This window comes from Castor canadensis, chromosome 3, assembly GCF_047511655.1.
Source record: "Castor canadensis chromosome 3, mCasCan1.hap1v2, whole genome shotgun sequence".
Lineage (NCBI taxonomy): Eukaryota > Metazoa > Chordata > Mammalia > Rodentia > Castoridae > Castor > Castor canadensis.
In genome coordinates this window covers 86,795,313-86,818,927 of record NC_133388.1, presented here as the reverse complement: position 1 = coordinate 86,818,927, position 23,615 = coordinate 86,795,313, and the positions used below count along the sequence as shown (strand labels likewise).

General features: G+C 45.1%; 2 protein-coding genes across 6 annotated transcripts; both read right to left on the bottom strand.

Annotated features, from left to right (window-relative positions):
* Positions 1 to 2,139: 2,139 nt before the first annotated feature.
* Positions 2,140 to 13,866, bottom strand: Rbm23 (RNA binding motif protein 23). Of its 5 annotated transcripts, XM_074068398.1 has the most exons (15): positions 13,690 to 13,859; positions 10,818 to 10,886; positions 9,368 to 9,443; positions 8,709 to 8,821; positions 8,182 to 8,229; positions 7,902 to 8,075; positions 6,838 to 6,891; positions 6,565 to 6,682; positions 6,331 to 6,483; positions 6,107 to 6,244; positions 5,192 to 5,257; positions 3,464 to 3,659; positions 3,263 to 3,382; positions 3,086 to 3,170; positions 2,140 to 2,897 (listed from the first exon to the last, which is right to left on the bottom strand). In XM_074068398.1, exons 3-15 carry the CDS (start codon positions 9,431 to 9,433, stop codon positions 2,894 to 2,896), a joined length of 1,335 nt encoding a protein of 444 aa, XP_073924499.1. In that variant the 5' UTR covers positions 9,434 to 9,443; positions 10,818 to 10,886; positions 13,690 to 13,859; the 3' UTR covers positions 2,140 to 2,893. The 5 variants fall into 5 exon arrangements, with proteins under 5 accessions (XP_073924499.1, XP_073924498.1, XP_020018443.1 ...); XM_074068397.1 differs by lacking the exon at positions 10,818 to 10,886 and having other exon boundaries at positions 13,609 to 13,859; XM_020162854.2 differs by lacking the exon at positions 10,818 to 10,886.
* A 1,634-nt stretch (positions 13,867 to 15,500) lies between these two features.
* On the bottom strand, positions 15,501 to 23,568 carry Prmt5 (protein arginine methyltransferase 5). The gene is made up of 17 exons (XM_020162852.2): positions 23,441 to 23,568; positions 22,694 to 22,812; positions 22,302 to 22,387; positions 21,852 to 21,986; positions 21,270 to 21,382; positions 21,078 to 21,127; positions 20,445 to 20,608; positions 19,810 to 19,971; positions 19,564 to 19,641; positions 19,411 to 19,469; positions 19,205 to 19,327; positions 18,933 to 19,108; positions 18,112 to 18,221; positions 17,581 to 17,674; positions 17,330 to 17,446; positions 17,039 to 17,103; positions 15,501 to 16,032 (listed from the first exon to the last, which is right to left on the bottom strand). The coding sequence occupies exons 1-17, from the start codon at positions 23,548 to 23,550 to the stop codon at positions 15,880 to 15,882; spliced, it is 1,914 nt and encodes a 637-aa protein (XP_020018441.1). The 5' UTR covers positions 23,551 to 23,568; the 3' UTR covers positions 15,501 to 15,879.
* Positions 23,569 to 23,615: the final 47 nt, after the last annotated feature.

The window sequence follows — 23,615 nt, the reverse complement described above, 5'->3', positions numbered from 1 at the left end:
CATTGTGTGTCAGGACTAAAGCCCCTGTAAGCCCCACAGGTAGTTCACCTCTAGGGGTTGTTGGAATCTAAGAAGGAGGTAGGCAGAATTCCTATGACAAGAACACAGAAGTTTAAAGGAAGGAGATGGTTTTGCCTTAGGGAAGACAGAAGCATAGACTATAAGCCCAAATTTAGGGGAAAATACTGTTTAAAACTAGAATGATGGGGAAATTCTAACTGCTGAGCAAGGATCTGGGTCACAGTCTCATATTCCTGTCCCACCCATACTTAGGAGAACTGGAGGTAGGTTTCTTTTACCTCAGACTGGGCAGAGGCTGTTCACTGCCTCCTTCTTTCCACTCTAACCACCCCCCATGGAGGGATGAGTAACAAGGCATTGAGTCACACACAGTGACACCAGCTGTCACCTACTAGATGCCATCACCTTATATGGGTTTAGATTAGAGCAGTTGTTTTAGATGTTTCCTTGCTTTCACCACTGTCTCACTCCCAGCAAGAGGCTACATGAGGAACTAAGAAAAGAGAGCAAAGAAGAACCAAGATGGAAGGACCAATGTATATACAGAAAGGCTGAAGTAACTAATGATGGGAATATAAGGAAACCAAGCAGAAACGCGGACCCATAGGAGGACAGGGAGACAAGGTATAAAAGTCTGAAGGAGTCCAAGCAAGCCATCAGGAGGCCTACTTCAAGCCCTCAGGATGACTAATAAAATTTGTCCCTATGCTTCTCAAGATGCATTAGCAGCCAAATCAATAGCTATAGGGACCTGGGCCATAGTCAGCAGTTCCTAACAAAAAATAGTGCGTACTTCTTCCCTTCCCCCAGATCCAGAGAGCAAACTAGGATAAGACTGGGAAGGGGTGGGGGTGGCAGTGAGCAGAAGCGTAACAGTAGGTGAGACTGCTGGCCAACAAGAATCCAGAGTCAGTCCAGAATACCAGTGGCCCTCTGTATCATAAGCAGGCCTCCAGTGCTTAGTGACTTAATGTCTAAAAGAGGCTAACATCTCTACAAAACCATCACCCCACTTAGAAGTCAGAGAGCTGACAAATTAAATCCTAACAGCAATTATCCATATTTTTAGCATGATAAAGTCTTAACATTCTGTTGCTATAGAGATCAGTAAAGAATGGAGAAGCCCCACAGAGCCCTGCCCCTGAATTTAGGACTTTTCCTTTTGCTTGGTTCCTAGGCTAGGGAACCAGGCTCTTTCCCACCCCTTCTTATACAAAGCAGGAAGGAGAAGGCACACCTCTCCTTATGCAGAATTATCCCTGAAATACTCAACTCTCCAGAATTCACTAGACCCAAGCAGAGCCATATAAAAGAGCCCCAGGCAGAGTCATGTAAAAACCAAGGGTTGAGGGAACTGAACAAGAACAGCAGACATCATGTCAGGGTGGTCCTAATGTACAGTGCCCATGCCCCTTTGGATACTGGACTGGGATTTCTACTACCCTGGGTCAAAGGCAGGCACAAAGGCCAAGAGTGTAAGAATGAGCTTAAGAGGCTTCTCTGGTACTTAAGTTCCTCAAGATCACAGAACACCCCCAGAGGAAGGAGCAGAAATGCTACTGTCACACTGCCATCTGGTGGAAAGACAAAATTTGTCTTTAGGCAGAGAAGAATGGAAGTCTGTCTAATGGGGCAGGTAGGTATGGAAACAGTTCAGATGACAGATAGAAAAGATGGTGTGGCTGAGAGTAACGCTATACAGTCTCCTATATCTAATGCAGACACAGAGGGGGAGCTCCACCCAGGTATAAGCCTTTGGTTCATTTTTCTTTCTAAAGATTAAATAAAACAAAATAAAGAAAACACAATGCATTATAAATGTTTCATATCCTTGGAACCATTATGGTTTTGGCTCAGAAGTTAACATCAGTTAGACACTCAAACTAACAGAGACCACACACAACAACAGACACAACAGGGAGCTTGCCTTTTGTACAAAGTTTATATATATTTATATATTTATATTTATGTACACAGACACAAGGGTGTAAAATCCAGTGACAAGGGCTCACACATACCCAGACAGGAGATAAGAGGGACTTTTAACTGCCAGGGTTGAGGGCACAGTAGAGGCACACAGGAAGTGGAGGAGAGTGGTGACCTTCCCTCCCACCCTCCCACCCTCCCACCCTAGGTCTAAGGGAGGACCTGGGAAGAAGGATAAGTATAAAAAGAAAGATGGACGATATTGGATAGATGCCCCACCTTTCCTAAACTCTTGAGAGCCACTAAGGCATCCCAACTACCTGGCAGGTTAGACCACTCCCACGCCTCCCAATAAGATGCTGAGCCTCTAGTAGTAGCTGTGGCCTCAAGCTTTACCAAGCTGAGACCCAAGATGGGCTTCACAGTGCACATGTCCATCGTGTCTTCTAGCGCCCTGTAGAAAATGCCAGCACCTTAAAGGTGCACGCCTTATACTTTAAGTCCCTAGATGCACAGGTCCTACAAGTTTCCCTTGACAGGTTATAGGGTAAAGGTACAGGAAAAGGAGAGAGGTTAGTTCCATTAGTTTAATGCCCTGCAGCCTTCCCAATGGGAAAAAAAAATCAAGGAATGGATAAGAGGTGGTGGGAAAGGGCAAGATGGTCATCTTGGAGACAATACCCAGGATAAACATAGGTATAGATTCATTGTAGATGTAGATTCCATTCTCTTCAGCTGGGGTCTTTGCTCAGCAGAGTCCACTCCCAGTAGAACATAGATGAGAACTCTTCTTGGTGTCTATGAGTGACCCCAGTTCCTCCAGAATTAATGTCCATGTCTTCAGGATGGCTTGTCCACAAAGTGGAAAACTGGGCAGTGGAGTACATGTGGAGAAGGAATTCACAGAACCCAGCAGCACAGGGAGGTAGTGTGCTATGCCACTGATTTACCTGTGGCAAGGGAAAGAAAGAAAATAACCAGAGATGGGAGTGTGGCTCAGTGGTAGAGCATTTGTCTCATATATGCAAGGCTATGAGTTCAATTCCCAGACACAAAAGTATAGAAAGAAAAGATGGGAAAAAAGAGAGAAAAAAAAAGAATAATCAAAGACTAAAATGTGCTAAGCCCAGGAACTCACATGGTCTGAGGGGTAAAGAGGCTGGAGAGCTGGAAGCACTGGGAAGCGATTGCCTGGGAAGCAAGATTCAGGGCTGGACTCAGAGCTGCAACAAAGAAATGCAGAATGATTGAGCACAGAGCATCCTTTTTTCCAGGCCCAATCCTTCTTTCCCTTTCCCAAGTTTACTAAGTCTACCAGTTAGAGCTGCCGGATTCAAGGTGCCCAAGGGAACTGCTCCATTTAGGTGCAAGGCAGCAGTCTGCACAGCCGCAGCCTGCATGGCAGCAGCTGTGGTTGGCAGCTGGATTCCAGAGCCTAAAAAAAGAGAAGGTGGAGTTAGGTCCCAATCCTTAACTACAATTCACTTCCATGTTCTTCACCCAGAAGATACTCTACCTTCTGCCAGTTTGGCCATGAGCTGCAAACGTCCACCTGCTGATGCCAGATCCAGTTCCTGGTCCCCATCAGGAAAAGTGATGTCTGTGCCACCATCCAGCCGCTCAGTCACATGGCCAACTCTCATGGGTCGACCAGCAAGTTCAAAGCCATTTAACTGTTCCAGGGCCCGCCGGGCACACTCGGAATCAGAGAACTATAGGAAACCCAGGCTGTGTCAGTCACCCCCTGGTCAGATATGTTCTCAAAGCCCCACTTAACTAAATTCCCTAGTTCTACCATCCCAGGAAATTTGCATGCTCACATGGTGAAACTTTTCGGGAAATGGGACCTAAGATCCCTTTTTCCCCAAAATGGTTGTCTGAAAAGGACCTTTTCCAACTGACTCAATGAAAATCACTTTTCAATATTCCAGCTCTACTAACAATCTAATAATACAAAAAGTCTGTCATCTGCAGAAAATCTAGCCTAACAGGCTATTTAAAAAAAAAGGGGGGGGGGCATATAATGGAAGACAAGCTGGGAGCCAAGGCTTCTGGGCTTTTAATTTATCCCTTAGGACTAAGTTTTAGTTCTCAATCAAGTACTAGGAATCTGGAACTCCAGATTCCAGACTCTGGGACTCTAGAGCCCATGCTTAGGAGGAAATACACTCCAGTGTTAAGAGCAGACAGCACCTCCACCCCCACATACACCCACCAGTGCTGCTAATTAAGTGACCTGTAGAGAGGTTCTGCTCTCTAGTCCCTTTCATCAATAGTACTAGCAGCACCCGGGTATGAAAATTCCCAATCTGCTGTTTGTGTGTCAAGGCTGTTGACCTAAAGGGCAACAACAGAAGCCTTTCTGTGTCTGAGTCACAGAGAGAGCTAGAAATGGTTACTTGCCACTAAGGAATCATCAAACAGCTGGCTTTGTTTACTCTGGTATTACCTGCCCTAGGGCCTGGCATGTGGTTCTGACAGTTCGTAGGTAGGTGGTATAGGTAGCTTGCTTTTACTGGATACTTCTGAGATGAACAATCCCCATGACGGGACACAACCTGCCCCCCTCCCACCCTGTGGGTAACTGTAGGGGTGTATGTTGCCTGGATTAAGCCCAGAAAATATCAGATTCTATGAGACTCCATGGCTGGCAGCCAGTTCTCAGCCTATAGTCACAAGAGGCTGGATGAGCCAGTTAAAGGAAATGGAAACAATTTTGTTGGGAGTGTCAGGAAAATAAGAAACATGTCCACTACTAGTAGTCTCACTGTTCTCCCTATAGTGACAGCACTAATACAAAGATCCTTCTCAGTGAACAAATTGCTTCAAATTGGGGTAGTGCCAGAGGGAAGTGTAACTTTCTATTCCTACCCCTACCCTAAGAATACACCAACTCTATACAGCATGTCTTTAAAAGCCCATACCTAACCTCCCTCATGCCCTCAACCTTTCAGCTGCAGCCTGAAATCATTACTATTACCCAAAGAGCAAGTTGCAGCACCAGGGAAGCTGGATGAAATCCTGGACACCCCCATACCAGGGCCACTGACAAAGTGTAGGAGCAAAGCCAAGATCTCAAGTAATGCACTCATCTCAAGGGGCAGAAGGCTAGTCCAAGCTTCTGGCACCAGGGTTTATGGGTCATTTAGACAGTTCCTAAAGGAGGAGGATGAAGCTAAGCTGCAAAATCAGACAAGTGGACAAACCCAAGTAAAATTTAAAATTTAAAAGACTAGAGACTCACCATAATGAAACCATAACCTTTAGAGCGGCCTGTATCTGAGTCCTTCATCAGGACAATGTTATCAATCTGTAGCAGAATAGGAAGGAATCATTAAGAATCTTTCGACTACTCTACATCTTTCCTCTTTTTTATCCAGACTGTTGTAAATACCTGTAACTTTCTAGCCAATAAATTACACCTCATCAACCCCATTCTCTCCCTCCCTTCCTTTTTTTTTTTTTTTTTTTTTTTTGTGGTACTGGAGATTGAACTCAGGGCTAGCACATGCTAAGCAAGCAACCTACCACTGAAGAGACATCCCAACCTTCCAAACTATCTTTATTTGCAGTACTGGGGCTTGAACTCAGGGCCTACACCTTGAGCCATTCCACCAGCCCCTTTTTTATGATGGGTTTTTTTTCCAGATAGGGTCTTGTGAACTATCTGCCCCAATGGCTTCAAATCTCAATCCTCCTGATCTCTGCTTCCTGAGTAGCTAGGATCACAGGCATGAGCCACTGGTGCCTGTTCAAACTTTCTTTTAAAAAGAGATGAAGGAGTGCCTGCTTAGCAAGCATGAAGCCCTGAGTTCAAACCCTGTATACCTCCAAAAAAAAACAAAAAGAGATGAAGGGGTTGTTCTCATTCTCACTCTGGAGATGACCTAATAAACTTCCTTATCACATTCACTAAAAAGGATGAAGGCCATCTTTTTCCAAAACACTAATCTTACTTATTCTGGACCCTCTTATTTGACCTCACCTTATCTATCTTAGTTGTCTACTGAGCAGCATGAATAGAAATAGAGCCTAATTGTCACAGCATATGCCCATGATAGACATAGTCAGTTAATCATGGCCAAACAAAACAGAGAGGTAGATTCAGCCTCCTTACCTTTCCAGCTCTCTTTAGAGGTTTCCCTTACTTTCTACTCACTTTGCCAAAGGGCTCAAAGATGCCCCGGAGCATGTCCTCAGTGATATTGAAGTGCAGGGAGCCCACATACAGGCGCATCGGTCCACCACTACCCTTTTGCAGGTTGTTGGCCATGGCTGCCAGTCGGTTTTTCTCAGCCTATGGAAGGAATAAATGATGGGTCACGTTCCACATTCCTCTCCATCTTATAATCTTTTACTGTGTCAGTATCTCAACTTGCTCACCTGTGAGGCCTGTACAATGATTGGCACTCCTAGCAGTCGTTGCCCAGTCAGCCCAATGGCTAGTGGCACAGACTGCATTTCACAGAATTCTACGTAGGCAATGCCTTTAGAACGCCGTGAATTCCGATCTGAGATGATACGCACATCACGAACCTATCCCGGGATACAAAAGAAATTCTCAGTTGGGCGTAAAGGGAGACAGATAAAGATAAACTACAAAGGTAGGAAGGTTACCTTGCCAATGGCAGAAAAAAAGTCCTCCAGGTCTCGAGGCCTGATGCGGGCAGCTAACTGCATGCAGAAAACTGTGCGAGCATCACGCTCCTCGGGGCTCAGATTATCAACTGGCTCCCTAAAGAGTGAAATGTGTTGAGCCCAACCCGCTCAATACTTGTCACTGTTCTTCAGCTAAGCCTTAAGTAACACACTTTTTAATTGTTTTTTTTTTTTTAACACACATTCTTATAGTTTGGCTCTACCAAAAAAAAGTGCTCATTGTCAACTCACCTGACTGGGCTCTTCTCTCTGACCTGAGGACTCTTACTGCGTCCATACCTATACCTACAAGACAGAGAAAAACAAAAGTAAAACCTTAATGCTGGGTCTTTCATCATAAGAAAATCAGATTCCAGGGCTGGCAGGGTGGCTCAAGTGGTAGAGCGTCTGCCTAGCAAGTGTGAGGCACTGAGTTTAAACCCCAACACCACCAAAAATTTAAAAGAAAATCAGATACCAGTATCTCATCTCACCCATGAATTTTTCTTTTGGTGGGACTGGGGTTTGATCCCAGGGCTTCACACTTACAAAGGAGGCACTCTACCACTTGAACCACATCTCTAGTCCATTTTTTGCTTTGTTTATTAGATGGGGGTCTTCCAAACTATTTGCCCAAGTTGGACTTAAACTGATATCCTCCTGACCTCAGCCTTCCAAGTAGCCAGGATTACAGGGTTGAGCCACCAGCACTCAGCACACATGTGAACTGTTTTTTTTTTTTTTGTGGAACTGGGGTCTGAAATCAGAGCTTCACCTTCACAAAGCAGGTGCTTTACCACTTGAGCCAGTCTTACATATAGACACACAGGTTGGGCCTCCATAATCTGTAAAGCTCCTAAATCTAAAACATTGTTCAGTGCCAACATGACACCACCCCAAGTGGGAAATCCTACATCTGACCTCACCTGAGGGGTTGTAATAAAAACACAAGCATGCTGAAAATGTATAAAATTACCTTCAGGTTATGTAAGATGAATGTGCAATATAAATGAATCTTGTGCTTAGATTTGAATCTCATTCCTGAGAAATCTTATTATACATATGTAAATGTTAAAAAATTTGGAAAAATCTCAAATCTGAAATACTTCTGGTCCCAAGCAATTCAAATAAGGTGTACTTAACCTGTACCAGCCTTCCAGTAACTGACTATTCTGCCTACCACAATAGGGTGTTAGCAGAGTCCATAGAGTAACTTCTTGTAGTCAAATTAAGATTCAAGGGTGAAGACTGGGGATGAAGCTTAATGATATATTTGTAAGAGGGTATAGGGTGATATTATTAGCAAAAGATGATACCCAGTGAGAAGTGGAGGACTCCTATAGTGCACACGATTCTCACGACGCCGGTCTTGACTTCGTGACTCACTACTGTGTCGTCGATCCCAACTACGGCTGCGGTGACGCCGCTGCCGATCGTGACTTCGGCTCCGACTGTTTCTCCATCTATGCCGATCCCTGTCTCGACTATGACTACAGACAGAAACAACTTTTTTTTGGTCCTTAATTTATTAGCCTTCCATGTTTATCTTCCCACTTTAATAATTCCCCAAACCCAACAGCTCCCAGAATTATTGACCTGCACTTTCCATCCTTGCTTCTGCTATGGCTCTCATGCCTCTTCTTCCTGTAAAAGAGCATAAGTTCTACTATTGAGAAGGTTTCATGATCTCTCTCAAGGGAAAGGAATGCGAATAAGGCCAGGGTGAAACAGAAGCCCAAACCCTGGAAGATGATCTGGCAGTAGTTCAGGGACTGCACGATACCAGCTTACACAAAGCCCCAAATGCTGTTAGACATCTGAAGTAGCCATTCCCCTCCATCCCCCCAAAGTCAAGCAAACACTAATGTTTCCAAATCAGGGATCCTCTTGCTAGTTACTCAAATCAACTACGTCGATGCTAGGACTGATCCACAGATCTATACTGAGAAGCAAAGACTAGAAGATCATTAAACCAGGTCACCATTACTCCCATGACCCAGTGGAGCCATCATTAAAAGTCAGCAGTTTTAAGAGCAACCACTCCCTATTCTGGCTGTTTCTCCAATGGACACAGTTCCTTCCCTTCCCCAAGTTGCCAACCCAGTTCTTCACCCCACACTCACTTGCTGGTCTCCCCAGTGGTGGTGCTCCCACTGGTACCACTGCCACTGTTGCCGGTGCTGCTGGTGGTATTGCTAGGACTGTCTTTTTTAACCTCTTTCCTTTGCTGTTCATCCTGAGGAGTTCACCAGGAAAATGTCACAAGGTACAAGGTGGCAGACACACAGATTCCATTGGGCAAAAAGAACAAAGGTGGATAAGGAAGAAATCAAAGTTCTCGATTATCTAGCCAGTTTTTGAGCACCTGGATCTCCTAACAAAGGGAGTAAAAGAGGAAGCAAGGAAACTACCCAAAAGAGATCAGAGTGACAGACTTTGATGTCAAATGTCAGCTACCCAACATCTGTCACACTGGTATTATTTCTCAGGACAGCAAGAAACTGCACTAAGTCTGAGGTAAACTGACCTTCTATTATCATTGAGCGTTACTAGCAAAGCACACATTACCACCGCAGTAGGTACCCACCACCCCTACTTTTCAGGGCCTTTTCTAAAATTATGGTCCTCAAATATAGGTCCCCAATGAAGTTTACTAACACTGTGACTTTGATGAATAATCACTAAACAAGCAGTAAAAGAGGATTCACAAAATGTTCAAACTGATGACCCATAACTGCTCTTTCTTACTAACCCAATTCCAGGAGTGAGATGGGAATATTACCTCCTCTTTTTTATAAGGAGCTTCCAGCATGGCCTCAATCACTATATCAAAGTCATCAGATGCCATCTTGTCAGATCTGAGGAGAGGATATCGATACGTAAGAACCTACATGTATTTTTCCTCCCCTTCCAGCACCACATTCCTTTCCCCCTCCAAGAAACAGATTCAGGATATTTACCAGTTGTCACTTATTCTAGGTTTATTTTTGCATCCTATAGATCTGAACTAGTTGTGCTTTGTAACTCAGAAATGGTCACGGGTCTGAAACCTAGCTAGAGACAAAATATAATAGAGTTTTATTCTGTGAAGAGAAAATGTTGGTATTCGAAATTGCCCTTCACTTTACAAAGGACACTAGACCTACATTCTACTGTTCAAAATTCTGAAAAAACGACCGGATTAAACTTAAACCATAATACAGGCACACATTTCCAATAAAAAAGTAAAGATGTAAGACTAAAAATCAGAAGTCAGACAAAGCCACATCAGCATGATGCAAATTTGCCTTAAGCTCTTCCTTCCATACCCCAAACACCAATAACTAGGGCCTCCTCAGTAAGGATTTCTTGTTCGATAACAACTATAGTTTAGGTAACTCAGAAATACGATAAAGATAGGGTTAACCAATCCCATCTTGAAGTCTTCCTGTGTGGCAGGCAGGGGAAAACTTCTTGTCTCCTTCCCCGATTTTTCACATCTAGCAACTGTCTCCCTCAGACTGTCTGCCACAGATCTGTCAAATAAGAAAATCGAAAGCAACCAAACTCCTGTCTGGGAAGAGGGTACTGGTGGAAGAGGGGAGGATATAAGGAAAAGGGGATGTGGTAGAAATACTATGTATAGATGTATATAAGTAGAAAAATGATACCCCATTCCAAGAATGGGAGAAGAGGGGTAAAGGAGAATAACATGGGGTGAATTCAACTATGATATATTGTAAGAAATTTTGTAAATGTCACAATGTACCCCCCAACACAACCATAATAAAAATAAAGTATAAAAAAAGCAACCAAACAAAAGCAGTAAGATAATATTTAAAACATTACTGCTCTAGGATTATTGATACAATATGAATGAATCTCAAAATAATTATGCTGAATAAAAGAAACGTGATAACCAGGCATGGTGCTACACACCATCTCAGCACTCAAGGAGTGGAGGCAGGAGGATCACAATTTTTTTTTTTATTCATAGGTACATACAATGTTTGGGTCATTTCTCCCCCCTTCCTCCTGCCCCCTCCCTTAACCCCTCTACCCTCTCCCCCTTGCTACCAGGCAGAAACTATTCTGCCCTTATCTCTAATTTTGTTGAAGAGAGAGTATAAGCAATAATAGGAAGGACCAAGGGTGTTTGCTAGTTGAGATAAGGATAGCTATACAGGGAGTTGACTCGCATTGCTTTCCTGTACATGTGTGTTACCTTCTAAATTAATTCTTCTCAAACTAACCTTTTCTCTAGTTCCTGGTCCCCTTCTCCTATTGGCCTCTGTCGCTTTAAGGTATCTGCATTAGTTTCTCTGTGTTGAGAGCAACAAATAGGATCACAAATTTGAGGTCAGCCTGGGCCTATATAGTGAGATCCTGTCTCTATGTAAAAAAAAAAATACAAGGCTGGTGGAATGGCTCAAGTGGTAGAGTGCCTGCTTAGCAAGCAGGAGACACTGAGTTCAAATCCCAGTGGTGCCCCCCAAAAAAAACCCCAAACCTGAAATCCCACAAAAGAATAAGAATATAGACTGACTGATTCCATTAATAAAATTCTAGAAAATGAAAACTAATTTATAGTCACAGAAAGCAGATCTGTGATTGCCAATGTTATAACAGCAGGTGGAGACAGGATGGGGGGAGTATTTTAGGAGGGCACAAAAAACCTTTGAGAATAACCGTTTCATAGATGTTTACACAGATCAAAACCCATTAAGCTGGGCACCTGGTGGCTCACGCCTGCAATCCTACCTACTTGGGAGGCTGAGATAGGAAGGATCTCAGTTCCAGGCTAGCCCAGAAAACAGTTCATGAAACCTTATCTCCAAAATAACCAGATTAAATAAAAACAAACAAGCAAATACACCAAATAATCATGAGGTCCATTTTGAGCCCTCAGCTCAAACCCCAGTTCTGCTAAAACCAAAAACTAAACCAAAATACCCCCATCAAACTGTCCACTTTAATATGTGTACAATTTTACTGTATGCCAAATACATATACCTCAAAGATGCTGGGAAAAAAGAAAAGACTGGGCATAGTGGTGCATATCTATAATACCAGTACTTGGGAAGCTGAGAGAGGAGGATCATGATTTCAAGACCAGCCTGGGCTACATAGCAAGACCTTGTCTTAAAAAAAACATTAATTGGAGCTGGGAATGTAGCTCAGTGAGTGTTTGCCTAGCATGCATGAAGCCCAGGTTTTGATCCCCACTACTGCAAAATAAATAATTTGAGGAATTTCTACGCAACAAGACTATCAAAATCATTTTCCATGTCCATAAGAGCATGATTTTTTTTGATGCTGTTGTTGGGACTGGGATTTAGGGCTTCATACTTACAAAAAGGCCTACTCTATCACTTTTTTTTTTTTTTTTTTGGCAGTACTGGGGTTTGAACTCAGGGGCTTGAGCCACTCCACCAGCCCTTTTCTGTGATGGGTTTTTTCAAGATAGGGTCTTGGGAACTATTTGTCTAGGCTGGCTTTAAACCTCCATCCTCCTGAGGAGCTAGATGTGAGCCACCAGCGCCTGGCTAGGCTTTGCCACTTGAACCACATCTCCAGTCCATTTTGGTCAGGTTATTTTGGAAATGGGGTCTCTCCAACTATTTGCCAGTGCTGGTCTCAAATTTCTATCCCCTGGATCTTAGCTGGGGTTTGAACTCAGGGCATCCTACTTGCTAAGCAGGTGCTCTACCACTTGAGCCATCATTTTTCGCCCAGGCAGGCCTGGAAGGTTGGTAGTTTTCAAGTTCTCCCTGTGCCCTAACTTATGGATCAAGGTCCTCTCAATTCCATCCACTTATACACTATAGGGTATTCTTCCATCCTTGTATGTCAGGGCACAGTCAAGACCCCAGCAAGCACACAGACCTCATTGCTGAAGGGGCAGAAGAGTGATTAAGAATCACTGTTAGTACTGTTCAGGAAAAATTCATCAAATGCTGAAGTCTCAGGGGTGAGGGCAGTGGCATGTCCTGCCTGGAAGTCACCTAATTGGTCAGAAACACCTCCAAACTGAAAGCAGCTTAATTAAGAACTGGAACAGGCTGGGGTGCTGGTGGCTCACATATGTAATCCTAGCAACTCGGGAGGCAGAGATCAGGAAGATAATGGTTCAAAGCCAGTCCTAGGCACATAGTTCATGAGACCCTATCTAGAAAATACCAAACACAAATAAGGGCTGTTGGGATGGTTCAAGTGGTAGAGTGTCTGCCTAGCAAGCGTGAGTCCCTGTGTTCAAGCCCCAGTATAGCCAAAACAAACAAAATACCTGGAATGATGAGAAAGGCAAACACTGAGCTAGGAACTCAAGTGGTAGAGCCTTGCTGGGCACTTTCCAGAGCTCCCTCTTCTCTCCAAAAACGACAAAAACATTACTTGAAGGACCTCCCTCCCCTTGTTGAATAATGAAACAAGGCTAGTCTTTTTTAAATTGTCAATATGCCCAGAGTGGTGGTGCTCGCTTGTAATCCCAGCACCCGGAAAGTTGAGGCAAGACGACAGAAAATTCAAGGCCAGCCTGGGCTATAGAGTGAGCGCCAGTCAGTGTGGGATACAGAGTGGGACCCTTGTCTCAAAAAAGAAAAAGATCCTCTAAGTAACTAATTGGCACCATCTTTACAAAAGCCAGTGTTCCCAATGCTCCACCTCCCTATGTGGCTTCATTATATGCCTCCAGAATGTGTGGTCAGAAAGTTAAAAGCCTGTACCAGCTAACATGGTGGACATGAGTTTTCAAAGAACTCTCAATTCCTTCGCTCCTCTCTGAGCGGTGGCACGAGTGGCCAAGAGCATGATACGTGTCCTCTCGGGCCGCGGAGGGCCGACGCGCCTTCCCCCAGTATGGGCGACCCTAAACTTCACGGCTGCGGGGTCCAGCAAACAGGTCGCTGGGATCCTTAAAGTCACATCTTTGTCGGCATAGGACATAGCCACGAATACTTTCAGGACAAAATAAACCAAAAAATTTGTTTGTTTATTGTTTAATTTTAAAAGCTGCCTGATTCTGTTCATTACGCCACTGTATACCTGTGACGTCAAGGGGAGGCGCCGCGCAGCAACGTCACACAGGTGACGCAACGAGTCGGGCAGGGTTTCAGGGTTTCTCACCAGTTCCGGGTCCCCGCAAGGGGTCCCGGTTCTCTCCGTTCCGTTGGGTGCGTTGCGCACGCGAAGCTCGGCAACTTCTTACAATCTTAAGCAGTAAAACCAGTACAGCAGCCGGAGCCGCTCTTCTTCCCGCAAAATGGCGGCACCTCCACTTTCTTCCAGAACCTTCTGTAATCTGCGCATGCGCCGGAACACTGAGGCGCTCTACCTAACCTCGCTGGTGTCGCGGCGGCAGTCCAAAGTACAGGTTTTCATTGGTTAAAAGGCTAAGTATGGGTGTTTCTTAGCAACCATCAAGTTCCCACTGATTGGCTCAGCTCTCAGAGACTCAAGAAAAGTGGAAGCTTCCTTTGGTAGTTGTCCATCATTCTCTCATTGGCCAAGTGACTTGCGGAAGGCGGGATAGAGAGCTGGAGCGAAGGACCCACCTGCGCCACTCCCGGCGCTCGCAGTACCTGATCGTGGAGGGCGGAGCCAGCGAGGGGGAACCAAGGACGTCCTTGGCCGACCTCCCTCTGATTTGCTGAGGGGAACGTGTCAATCTTTCTCCGAGCAGCTTTGCGGTGAGCAACTACGGTGTTTCGCGTCTGGGTTGCAGGACTCCACACCTCCATTCAGAGCAGACTACCTGTCCACCCCTCGCGACCACCGCTTCCTGACCTTACTACCTGGGAAACTCAAGTCTTGCCGCAGATGTCTAATTGCCTGGTCCTACACCTTCCATCCAAACCTGTGCTCCCACCCTTTCCACTGCGAGTGTAAGTTTTGAGTTTCTCAGATTCCTTTAGTACAGCAGTATTTTGCCTTCTAACCATAAGAACGGATGTCCATCCCCACTTCCCTGGGGCTTCCAAGACCCCGCTAGGGACTTGAGCTGCCTCATATAGCTGCCTAAGACATAGCTGGTTAGAACATAGAGGACCCGAGTTTGTTCTGATATGGATATGTACTAACATTCTGTCATGGAACTGATTTCAAAGTCCCCTTCCGCAAAATGGAAAACTGGATTGCCTTTTAGGATTTAAAACCCTGTTATTTTTTTGTGTGTACGATGGTTTTTTGCAGCTGGGTCTCACGGACTATTTGCCCAGGCTGACTTCCAACTGCGATCCTCCTGATGTCTGCCTCCTGAGTAGCTAGGATTACACGCGAGAGCCACCAGCACCCAGCTAAACCCTGTGATTGTTTCTGGGGTTTGATCTCAGGGCCTTCACCTTCAGCCACTCCACCAGTCCTGTTTTATGATGGGTTTTTCAAGATAGGGTCTCTCAAACTATTTGCCTGGCTGGCTTCAAACCACGATCCTCCTCATCTCTGCCTCCTAAGTAGCTAGGATTACAGATGTGAGCCATCAGCAACCACCAACCCTGTGATTTTATTCAAACAAAATAGTAGCTCTTGTTGGAGATACCTGAATGGCTTCCAGTTTCTCTCCCAAGAATTAACAATGGGGGTGGCAGTACAGCATCTCAAAAAAGCAGAAGGGAAGCTCCTCCCTGTCAAATTCTATGCCTTCTCTCCAGAGAAGAGCCTAACCAAAAGTTGTAATGGACTGGTCAGAAAGGCCTGTATCTAGGAGTCCAAGAGTTACCTCTCAACTTTATGTGTTGTTGCTGGGGATGGAGGAGGACCTCATGCATACATGTCAGATAAACACTCTACCACTAAGCTACACCAACTCTCACTCAGCTTAAGTGGGAAATTAAAGCTAGACCCCTTAGGTCTTGGACAGGATAAGGGCACAGACCTAAACATGCCTGGATCTAAGTGAGGTGTGGGAAAACAGGCAGGGAGCATCAGGATAGAGCAAGAAAGGGCCATAACTTCACTTTATTTGTGTTTCCTTCTTACACAAACCATCAAAACAAGAACAGAGGAGGGCAGGGAAAGGACTGAAAATGTGTTCAGTCCACATGTTCTCTTGAGGCTGAGTGCCAGTTGATGTAGCATCAGATCCAGCATTACTAATTCCTCATGTTCTGAACTGAGGCCTTCACAGATTGGTGGCATGAGCCACGCAATTAACCCTTATCCCTTGACTACCCTGATGTAAGGTAGGAAAGACTGAAGTGTGCTTCTCTGATGAGCGAAGGCTTCATAGATGGACTGCACCAAGAGACACACTGCACCTTCTTGTTCTAGGAACAGAACCTAAAGCTGCTTCCAAAGCCGTAGACATTGCACATAGGGCTAGAGGCCTATGGTGTACGAGCGGCCTGTGGGGTTGTGAATAGCAGAACAAACTGGTGCTGTCACAGCCCATTCGTACCATACTTTCTTGGAATTGCTGCATCTCCAGAAACGCACACAGATGGTCTGACCTTCCCGCACTGAAATGGGCTGCTGTAAGAAGAAAGACAGGAAGGTTCAGGACAGACTTAATGAATTATATGTGGCAATGTATTAGGGTAGGTATGGAGATTAAATGACAACACGGCAGATTGTTCCAACCCTCATAAAACTTATGAAGTCTGTCAGAATACAAAATAATCAGACATAGAACAAACAATGGTGTAGTGAATGCTGTGAACATGTACAGAGTACCACAAAAGCACTCATGAAAGGGAAAGCTAACCTAAGGAGAAGACCATAGAACGTTTATCTGATGATAGAGTTATTGAAGAAGCCCTTGAAGAGATGAGAAAAGAACTTTACAGGCAAAGGAAAGAAGTGTGAAAACCTGAGGCAGATGAAGATGGGGTATTAGAGGAACCAAAAACTCAAACGGTTAAGGCAATGAGAGCCACGGAACAGCTGCTGAAAAGGTAAGCCAAACTAAACCACACCAACTCTTATAAGCAGTCCTCTAGGACCTTGACCTAAAGGGTAATGGGAAGGCACTGAAGGGTTTAAACAGGAGAGAGGTTTAGTTTTCAAAAGTTCAGTTTAGTTTTCAAAAGACAATTCTTGCTCAAGGTAGAGAATGGACAGAAGAGTAGCCAAAGTAGACATGAGAAGGCCACATCAGATAACCCCAACACCTACAACCAGAATTCAAAGGTATGTGAGAGCAGTAGAACATGGGTCATAGCCAGATACCCTGGGAAAGAAGGAAAGGGCCAGAACACTAATGGCAAGTTATTCTTTAACTTACAGAATCTTTTTACTTTCTTTTCTTTTTTTTTGCGGTACTGGGGTTTGAACTCAGGGCTTATACATCTTGAGCCTCTCCTCCAGCCCTTTTTTGTGATGGGTATTTTCAAGATAGGGTCTTACAAATTATCTGCCCAGGCTGGCTTTGTACCAAGCTGGCAATCCTCTTGATCTCTGCCTCTTGAGTAGCTAGGATTATAGGTGTGAATTACTAGTGCCCCGCTTAACTTACAGAATCTTAAAAGGTGATTCCTACCTTAATGGGGAAGAGGATAGGAAACCATGAGAACATCCCAGGAGAATGAGTCTCTGGACGGATACCTATATAGACAAAATAATGGGGGGAGGGGGAGGAAGAAGTTGAGGTCTCCATGAGTATGTCTTTTTGCCTAGGTTGAGAAGGGTCTCTTCTATTACCATGGAAACAAGTAACTGAAGATCTCCATTGGTTGACTCTGGGACTCCCCATGAATCTAAATGAGACATGTATACAACCTGCCAAGGCAGCATACCCTCATACACTGCCATACACTGCCCAGACACTTACTCAGAGTGATGTCCTGATAAAGAACAGTCTCAAAGTAGCCTGCAAAGCCATGTAGCACTGTGTTCACCTCCACCGGAAACTCCAAGGTACAGTAGCGGTTGTTATCAATTATAGGATCTGTCAGGAAAGAATTGGGTGGATAACCAGGGGCCAGAGCCCTAAACAACTTGGTAAAGCATAAGCAAGATCCAGCAAGGGAAGACTCAGAGCAGACTTGGGACAGAAAGGAGGGTAAGCATGCAAAAACCTACCTCTGTTGGGATGGCTAAAAGTGAAACAGGGCTGGGGTGCAGACAGCTGGTGGAAGTTGTGCAGCCGTACCACATAAGGCATCTCAAACTGGGCCTGTCCACAGTAAAAGAGCAAGAATTGGAAAAGACAGACAGATATCTACTTCCCCAGGGAAAGCTCAAGCCTCAGGGACACAGATAAAGATAAAAGTATAGTTTCGCTTCAACCACTTTCTCCCATCCCCAACTTCTCCTTTACCTTTTTTTTTAAAGTGGGACTGGGGTTTTGAACTCAAGTCGGTGCTGTATGGCTCGAGCCACACCTCCAGTCCATCAGTCCACTTTACTCTAGTTATTTTGGAGATGAGATCTTGAGAACTACTTGTCCAGGCTGGCCTCGAACCATGATCCTCCCCATCTCAACCTCCCAAGCAGCTAGGATTATAGGCGTGAGCCACCAGCACTCAGCCTCCTTCACCTCTTCACCATCTCCAGTGGAAGAAAAGAAAGAGGACTCAAGAGTATCCCTTCCAGAAGAGAGCAGCGTTTTACCTCGGGGTCACGGTCCTTTTCCCGACAGGCTCGGACCTCGTTGTACAACTTAGAGGAAGAGATGGGAGCCAGGAAGGAAGTGTACTCCCCAGGGATGCTCACACCGTCATCTGAACAGCAGGAGGGTCACGTTAGTTCCAAAGAGCAGGAGCCCTCCACACCAAAACAGCAGAGGCTGGCATGGGCATGGTAGGGAGAGGCAGCTCAAAGTCACACTCCTCAGCTGATCTGCTCCTAACTCATGGGGGATTCCACTTCCAGGTTAATTACAGTCACAGAAAATTAAACTGAAGGAACCTAGGACACAGTCATGCATCATTTAATGACTGAACAAGTTTTCAGACGTGTTGTTTAACAACTTTATTCATAGTGTGAATGTAATAGTGCCCTTACACAACTAAGATGGCTACAGTGTCACTAGGCAATATCTTATGAGACTACCTCTTATATGCAGTCCACCATTGATAGAAACATCATTAAGTGATGCCTGGCTCTATTCTAATCTCCTGCATTTGAAGTTCTGTAGGATCACAAAGCCACACAAAAGCTTCTGATGAAAGCTAAGCCCAAGATAAGTATTATGCCAGCTCAGAGAGTCCACAGACTTCAGGTAAAGAATCTCTAATCTAGTCCACTCCCCTCATTTTATAGGCCTCTCTGAAGTCCAGAGACTGACTTCATTTATTAATGCAATAAGCAGTAGCTTTCAGTCATATGATTTGACTCAAGTCCAACCCACTTCCCCCTAAACCATGTTCCTTTCACCCAGGTTGCTGCCCAACCCACCATCACTCCCTTCATCCACCTCAACCTGGAGTCACCTTTCAGGAAATGCTGTGCTCCATCGAGGCATTCAGGTGATAGTTCATTGTCGGCAAAGGAGCCCAGAAGCTCACTGACAATGATGTCTGCCTTCTCTGGAGCCACCCATTCCCGCATGTCTGATGAGACTACTGTCACCTGGCTTCCCCATTCTTCAAACTGCCAGTTCTCTAGCCTGAAACAGAGATGAGACAGGTGAGATGAGACAGGTAAGATGTTACAGTAAACTGGCAACAGGGCCAAACTTCCCAACAAGCAGATTGCTACTCACGTCACCACAGCATTTGGGTTTTTCTCCACAGCATATAGCTTTATCCGCCGGTCAGCCTGCTTGGCCGCCCGAAGGGAAGCATTCACCAGGGGACCCCGGCCTGCTCCCAATACCATCAGTACCCTAAGAAAGGGGAAGAGTCAAGCAGATTTGCCATACAGAGAAGTAGACATACAAGTCTCTGGGATTGTAGGGAAAGCACTCACTGGACATTGGTATCCTTCTCCTCTTCTGGTACTCTGTCTAGGAGACATTTATAGATAGCCTGGTAGAAGGAGAAAAGACTTCATGGCTATATTCCCTTTTTCACCAAGGTCATCCTGCCCCTGTGCTTTCCCAACCTGGACCCATCACTATACCTGCTGGTACTGAGAGTATTTGATGGGGTCTTTTTCAAATACTTCGTATGTCTGAGATTCCAGATTGTCCATCAGCGGCTGATGAATGAGGGGAGGAAAAACAAAGCTAAGTTTGCGGGTTTCTGGCAAGAGATGATACAGTGGACCATCAAAAACTTCATTGCCTCCTGAGTTTTGGTAGGGTTTTGGGTCGTCTACTCTCCAGAGACATCTTCCACCCTGCCTCTTGGTGCACTCCAAACCTACCTGAAGCGGGGACTGCAGATAGTCTTCATAGCCTTTGGCAAAGAGCTCATAGGCGTTTGGTGGAGGGCGGTTCTGGCTTAAGTATTCCAAATACTGGAGGTAGGAGCAGAATTCCTTCTCTGAATGGTGGTTGGTGCCAGTGATGATGAACTGCACCTCCAACTAGGAGAGAAGTCAGAACATCAAACACAGTCCTCAAACCAAGATTTTGGAGTGTATGGTTTATGGCCAAAAACCCCTACCAAAAATAAGGTCCAGACCTAAACCAAAGGTTCTCGAGTGTCTGCCCCAACACTAACAAAAGCAGCATGAGAAGTCAATAAATTTATAAAGCCCTCTTAATACTATATAAGCATCACCCTGGCCCAGTGGGCCACAAGGATTCTTACTATACCTACATGAAACCTTCTGCAAAGTTCTCACGAGGTCTGATTCCTTTTAAAGATTTCTGGAGCTCCTACTAATATTTGCTATTCATTCCCAGGACCCTAACTCTATTGAAATTGCTCTCCAGAAACTAAAGACAGTCCCACAGGAAAAACAGCACCATACATTTGTGAATAATCCATACATATAGCTCAGGGGAAAAAAAAGACATATAGCTGGACTACTCTTAGAACGCTTTTACCACCCACCTTGAGGAGCCGGAAGATCAACCTCTGGTGCATCTTAGAAAGAACAGGAAATCCCTTCTTATTGGTCAGGAAAATGCTGGTAGGGAGAATAGCTGCTTTGATGGGCTCCCCAAGCCAACGATCAATGACATGATTAGATGGGAGATCAGCCCCAATTTCAAGAGCTACACAAGGGAAGGGAAAGATGTATCTATCACTGTCAGGCAACAAAAAGCTCTTCTTTGCTCCTTTTGTGTAAGAAGTTTCCTCCTTTTTTTTTTTTTGACTATCCTGGGGTTTGAACTTAGGTAGGCAGGCGTCCTTCTACTTGAGTCACATCACCAGCCCTTTTTGCTTTAGCTGTTTTTGGAATACGGTCTCACTTTTTGCCCAGGCAGACCACAATCCTCTTATTTATGCTTCTCGTGTAGCTGAGATGACAGGTGCATACCATTTAGGTGCAGCTATTGGTTGAGATGGCTTTTTGCTTGGGCTGGCTTCAAACCTCACTCCTACTCATCTTCACCTCCCAAGTGGCTAGATTACAGATTTGAGCCATGGTGCCTGGCTTGCTTACTCCTCTTTTAAGAACAAGGCAGACTGACATGAAGGTAGTCAAATGCAGGTCTTATTCCAAGACCCTCATGGACTTACCTACTGCAATTCTCTTGCTATAGTCACATAAAGTTCGGAAGTTGTGCCACCTGTCCAAAGTCAAAAACGGGAAAATACTGTTAAATCCCATAGCCCACCGATCACCATAGCTCAAGGGGACCTCCCTACTAGTTCCACCCAGTACTTCCCTCATCCGACCCTTACTCTACAATAGCAGAAAAGGAGACATACCACATCCATGTCTTCTCTTCCCCACTGTACTCTTCTGTGTGGGCAGTTGGTACATTCTCAATTATATCATCTCTCAGGTCTTCTGGTGCCACCAATGGTACCCGCATCCAGAACTACAGCAAATAGGTACCCTCTTACAATTCAGTTTAGAACTCACTGGGTCTAGAAAGCCTTCCCCAATTAAAAAGATCTTGATCAAAACCTTAAGTTAATTCCTTTATATGCTCTTCCCACTTTCTGATTATGTCTGTATTTATCTTGTACATACCCTTATGCAAATATCTGCTTTGTTTTTGTTTCAACTGAAATAATTATATATTCTCTATGTTTCTGTTTTATTTGTGGTGCTGAGGATTGAACTCAGGACCTCAAGCAGGCAAGGCAAGTGATGTATTACTGAACTACACCCCCAGCCCCATATATTCTGTATGTTTTGAAACTCTGCATACCATTTTTAGATATGGGGAGATTAATACTGACATTTCATTTCTGCCAAATGCAACACTAAATGGCTGGACACAAGGTACTTAGCACAGCTTGACTACTGTGATCTGCAGCAGGAAAGGATTCATTCAGCCATACCATGGAAGAATGGTGGCCAGTGTGGATGTGGTTGGTCAAAACTCTGGCTAGGTTTGTGTTGTCTTCCTGATTAAGGGGCAGCAGGAAAGCTGGAAGACCCAGATATGCCCCAAAATTCAGCTCCTGTAACATGGCCTAGGATGGAGATCAAAATGAGAAGGTTAAGTACAACCAAATAGTTTTAACTGCATTATATCAGCTGATTTACCTTGAAACACCAAGTTACTAGGGGAGGGATATCACTCTCCCCACCCACTCAGCTTGGGTGACAAGCCAGTTTTTTTTTTTGTTGTTTTTTTTGAGACAGGGTCTCACAAGGTAGCCCATGAGCTTGAGCCTGATGAAGATCCTCCTGCCTCAGTCTCCAGAATACTGGTATTACAGACCTGTGCCATCATGCCCATGTCAGACCTAATCTTTAAAGAGTCATGGGATATCAAACAGGCTTACCGCCTCCGAGTTCCTGCGGATCTTCTCCACTTTTGAGTCTGGATGAATCCATGGGGAAAGCTTTCCCACGATTAGCGTATTCCAATCTGCACTCCCCACCCAAGAAAAACAAAGAATGAATGAAGTTCATCATTTGCTCGATTTTTAGTTCTTAGCAGGGGATAAGAGTAGAAATGAAAGATAAAAAAGACTTTTTCTATCACAGATATGGGACAGCCTGGTGCAGAATAGGGGAACGAAGGCTTTTAGCAAGTAAGCAATGAGAAAACAAGAGTTAGCTATAATATCCCAGGAACTAAGTTTATCCAAGTCAGAGAATGAGATGAGGGTCCTGGTAAAGCATTAGTTGTTACTGCCTCTAATAATTAAGGATCATATGGGATGGTCCCTACCCCTTCCTGACAGCAGTAGGTCTGATCGTGTCTGGGGGCCGGGCCGATTCTTAGCAGGTTCCTGAGTGAACTCCCTCTTGAAACGCGGGTGGAAGACAGGCATGCAGAGGAAATCAAACCTACAACCGCGACAGACCCAGAATCATCATGTAAAGTGGGCAGCAGTACCCAGAGATCAACACAACTGGCTTTATGCTATCTTGATCTTGCCCAGCACTTTTAGCTGCCATCAGTCATCCCACTGGGCTGCTGAACTCAGCCCACCTCGGGGCATATGTCTTCCGCTGCAGTGTGCCTCAATTTCTCCCCAAAACACAGTCATTGAAAAGATGAATGAGGAGAAAAGATGGAAATCCAAGCCAAGTAGCATTATTTCTTTTCTGGTGTTCAGGACTGTCACATCCAAATTTGTCCCAGCACTGCCCATGCCTCCCCACCTCAAGATTAACCTCTTCTCTCCCTTGCCTCCGAACACTTCCTCCCACTACCAGACAATAATCTCAACCTCCAAGGCCCAAGAAGACTGTACGCCCCTTTTTTAGTTTGCCCAGAACTCCCTTGACTTTTGGATTCAGTAACCACATGCCCTGCCCCCATAAGTTTCTTTCCTCGTGTTCTTGGGGCCGAGGCTTCTCCCCTCCAGAAGTAATGATTTCTCACGCCCTCATCCCCTACCCGGGATGATTAGTCTTCCCTTCGTCCCCGAGTTCGGACCCCGCATTACGCTCGTGGTAGTCCAGCCCTCACCCCTGCTTGGCCACAGCCCCCAGTGTGTCAGCTATTTCGGGGACGCAATTCAGGTCCCTCCCGCTGGACACGCGGCTCCCACCGGCACCTCCGACCGCCATCGCCGCCATCTTTTCCCTCGCGCTGTCCACGCCGGGATTCCTTGATACTAGCAGCCAATAACAAAGCTAAAATA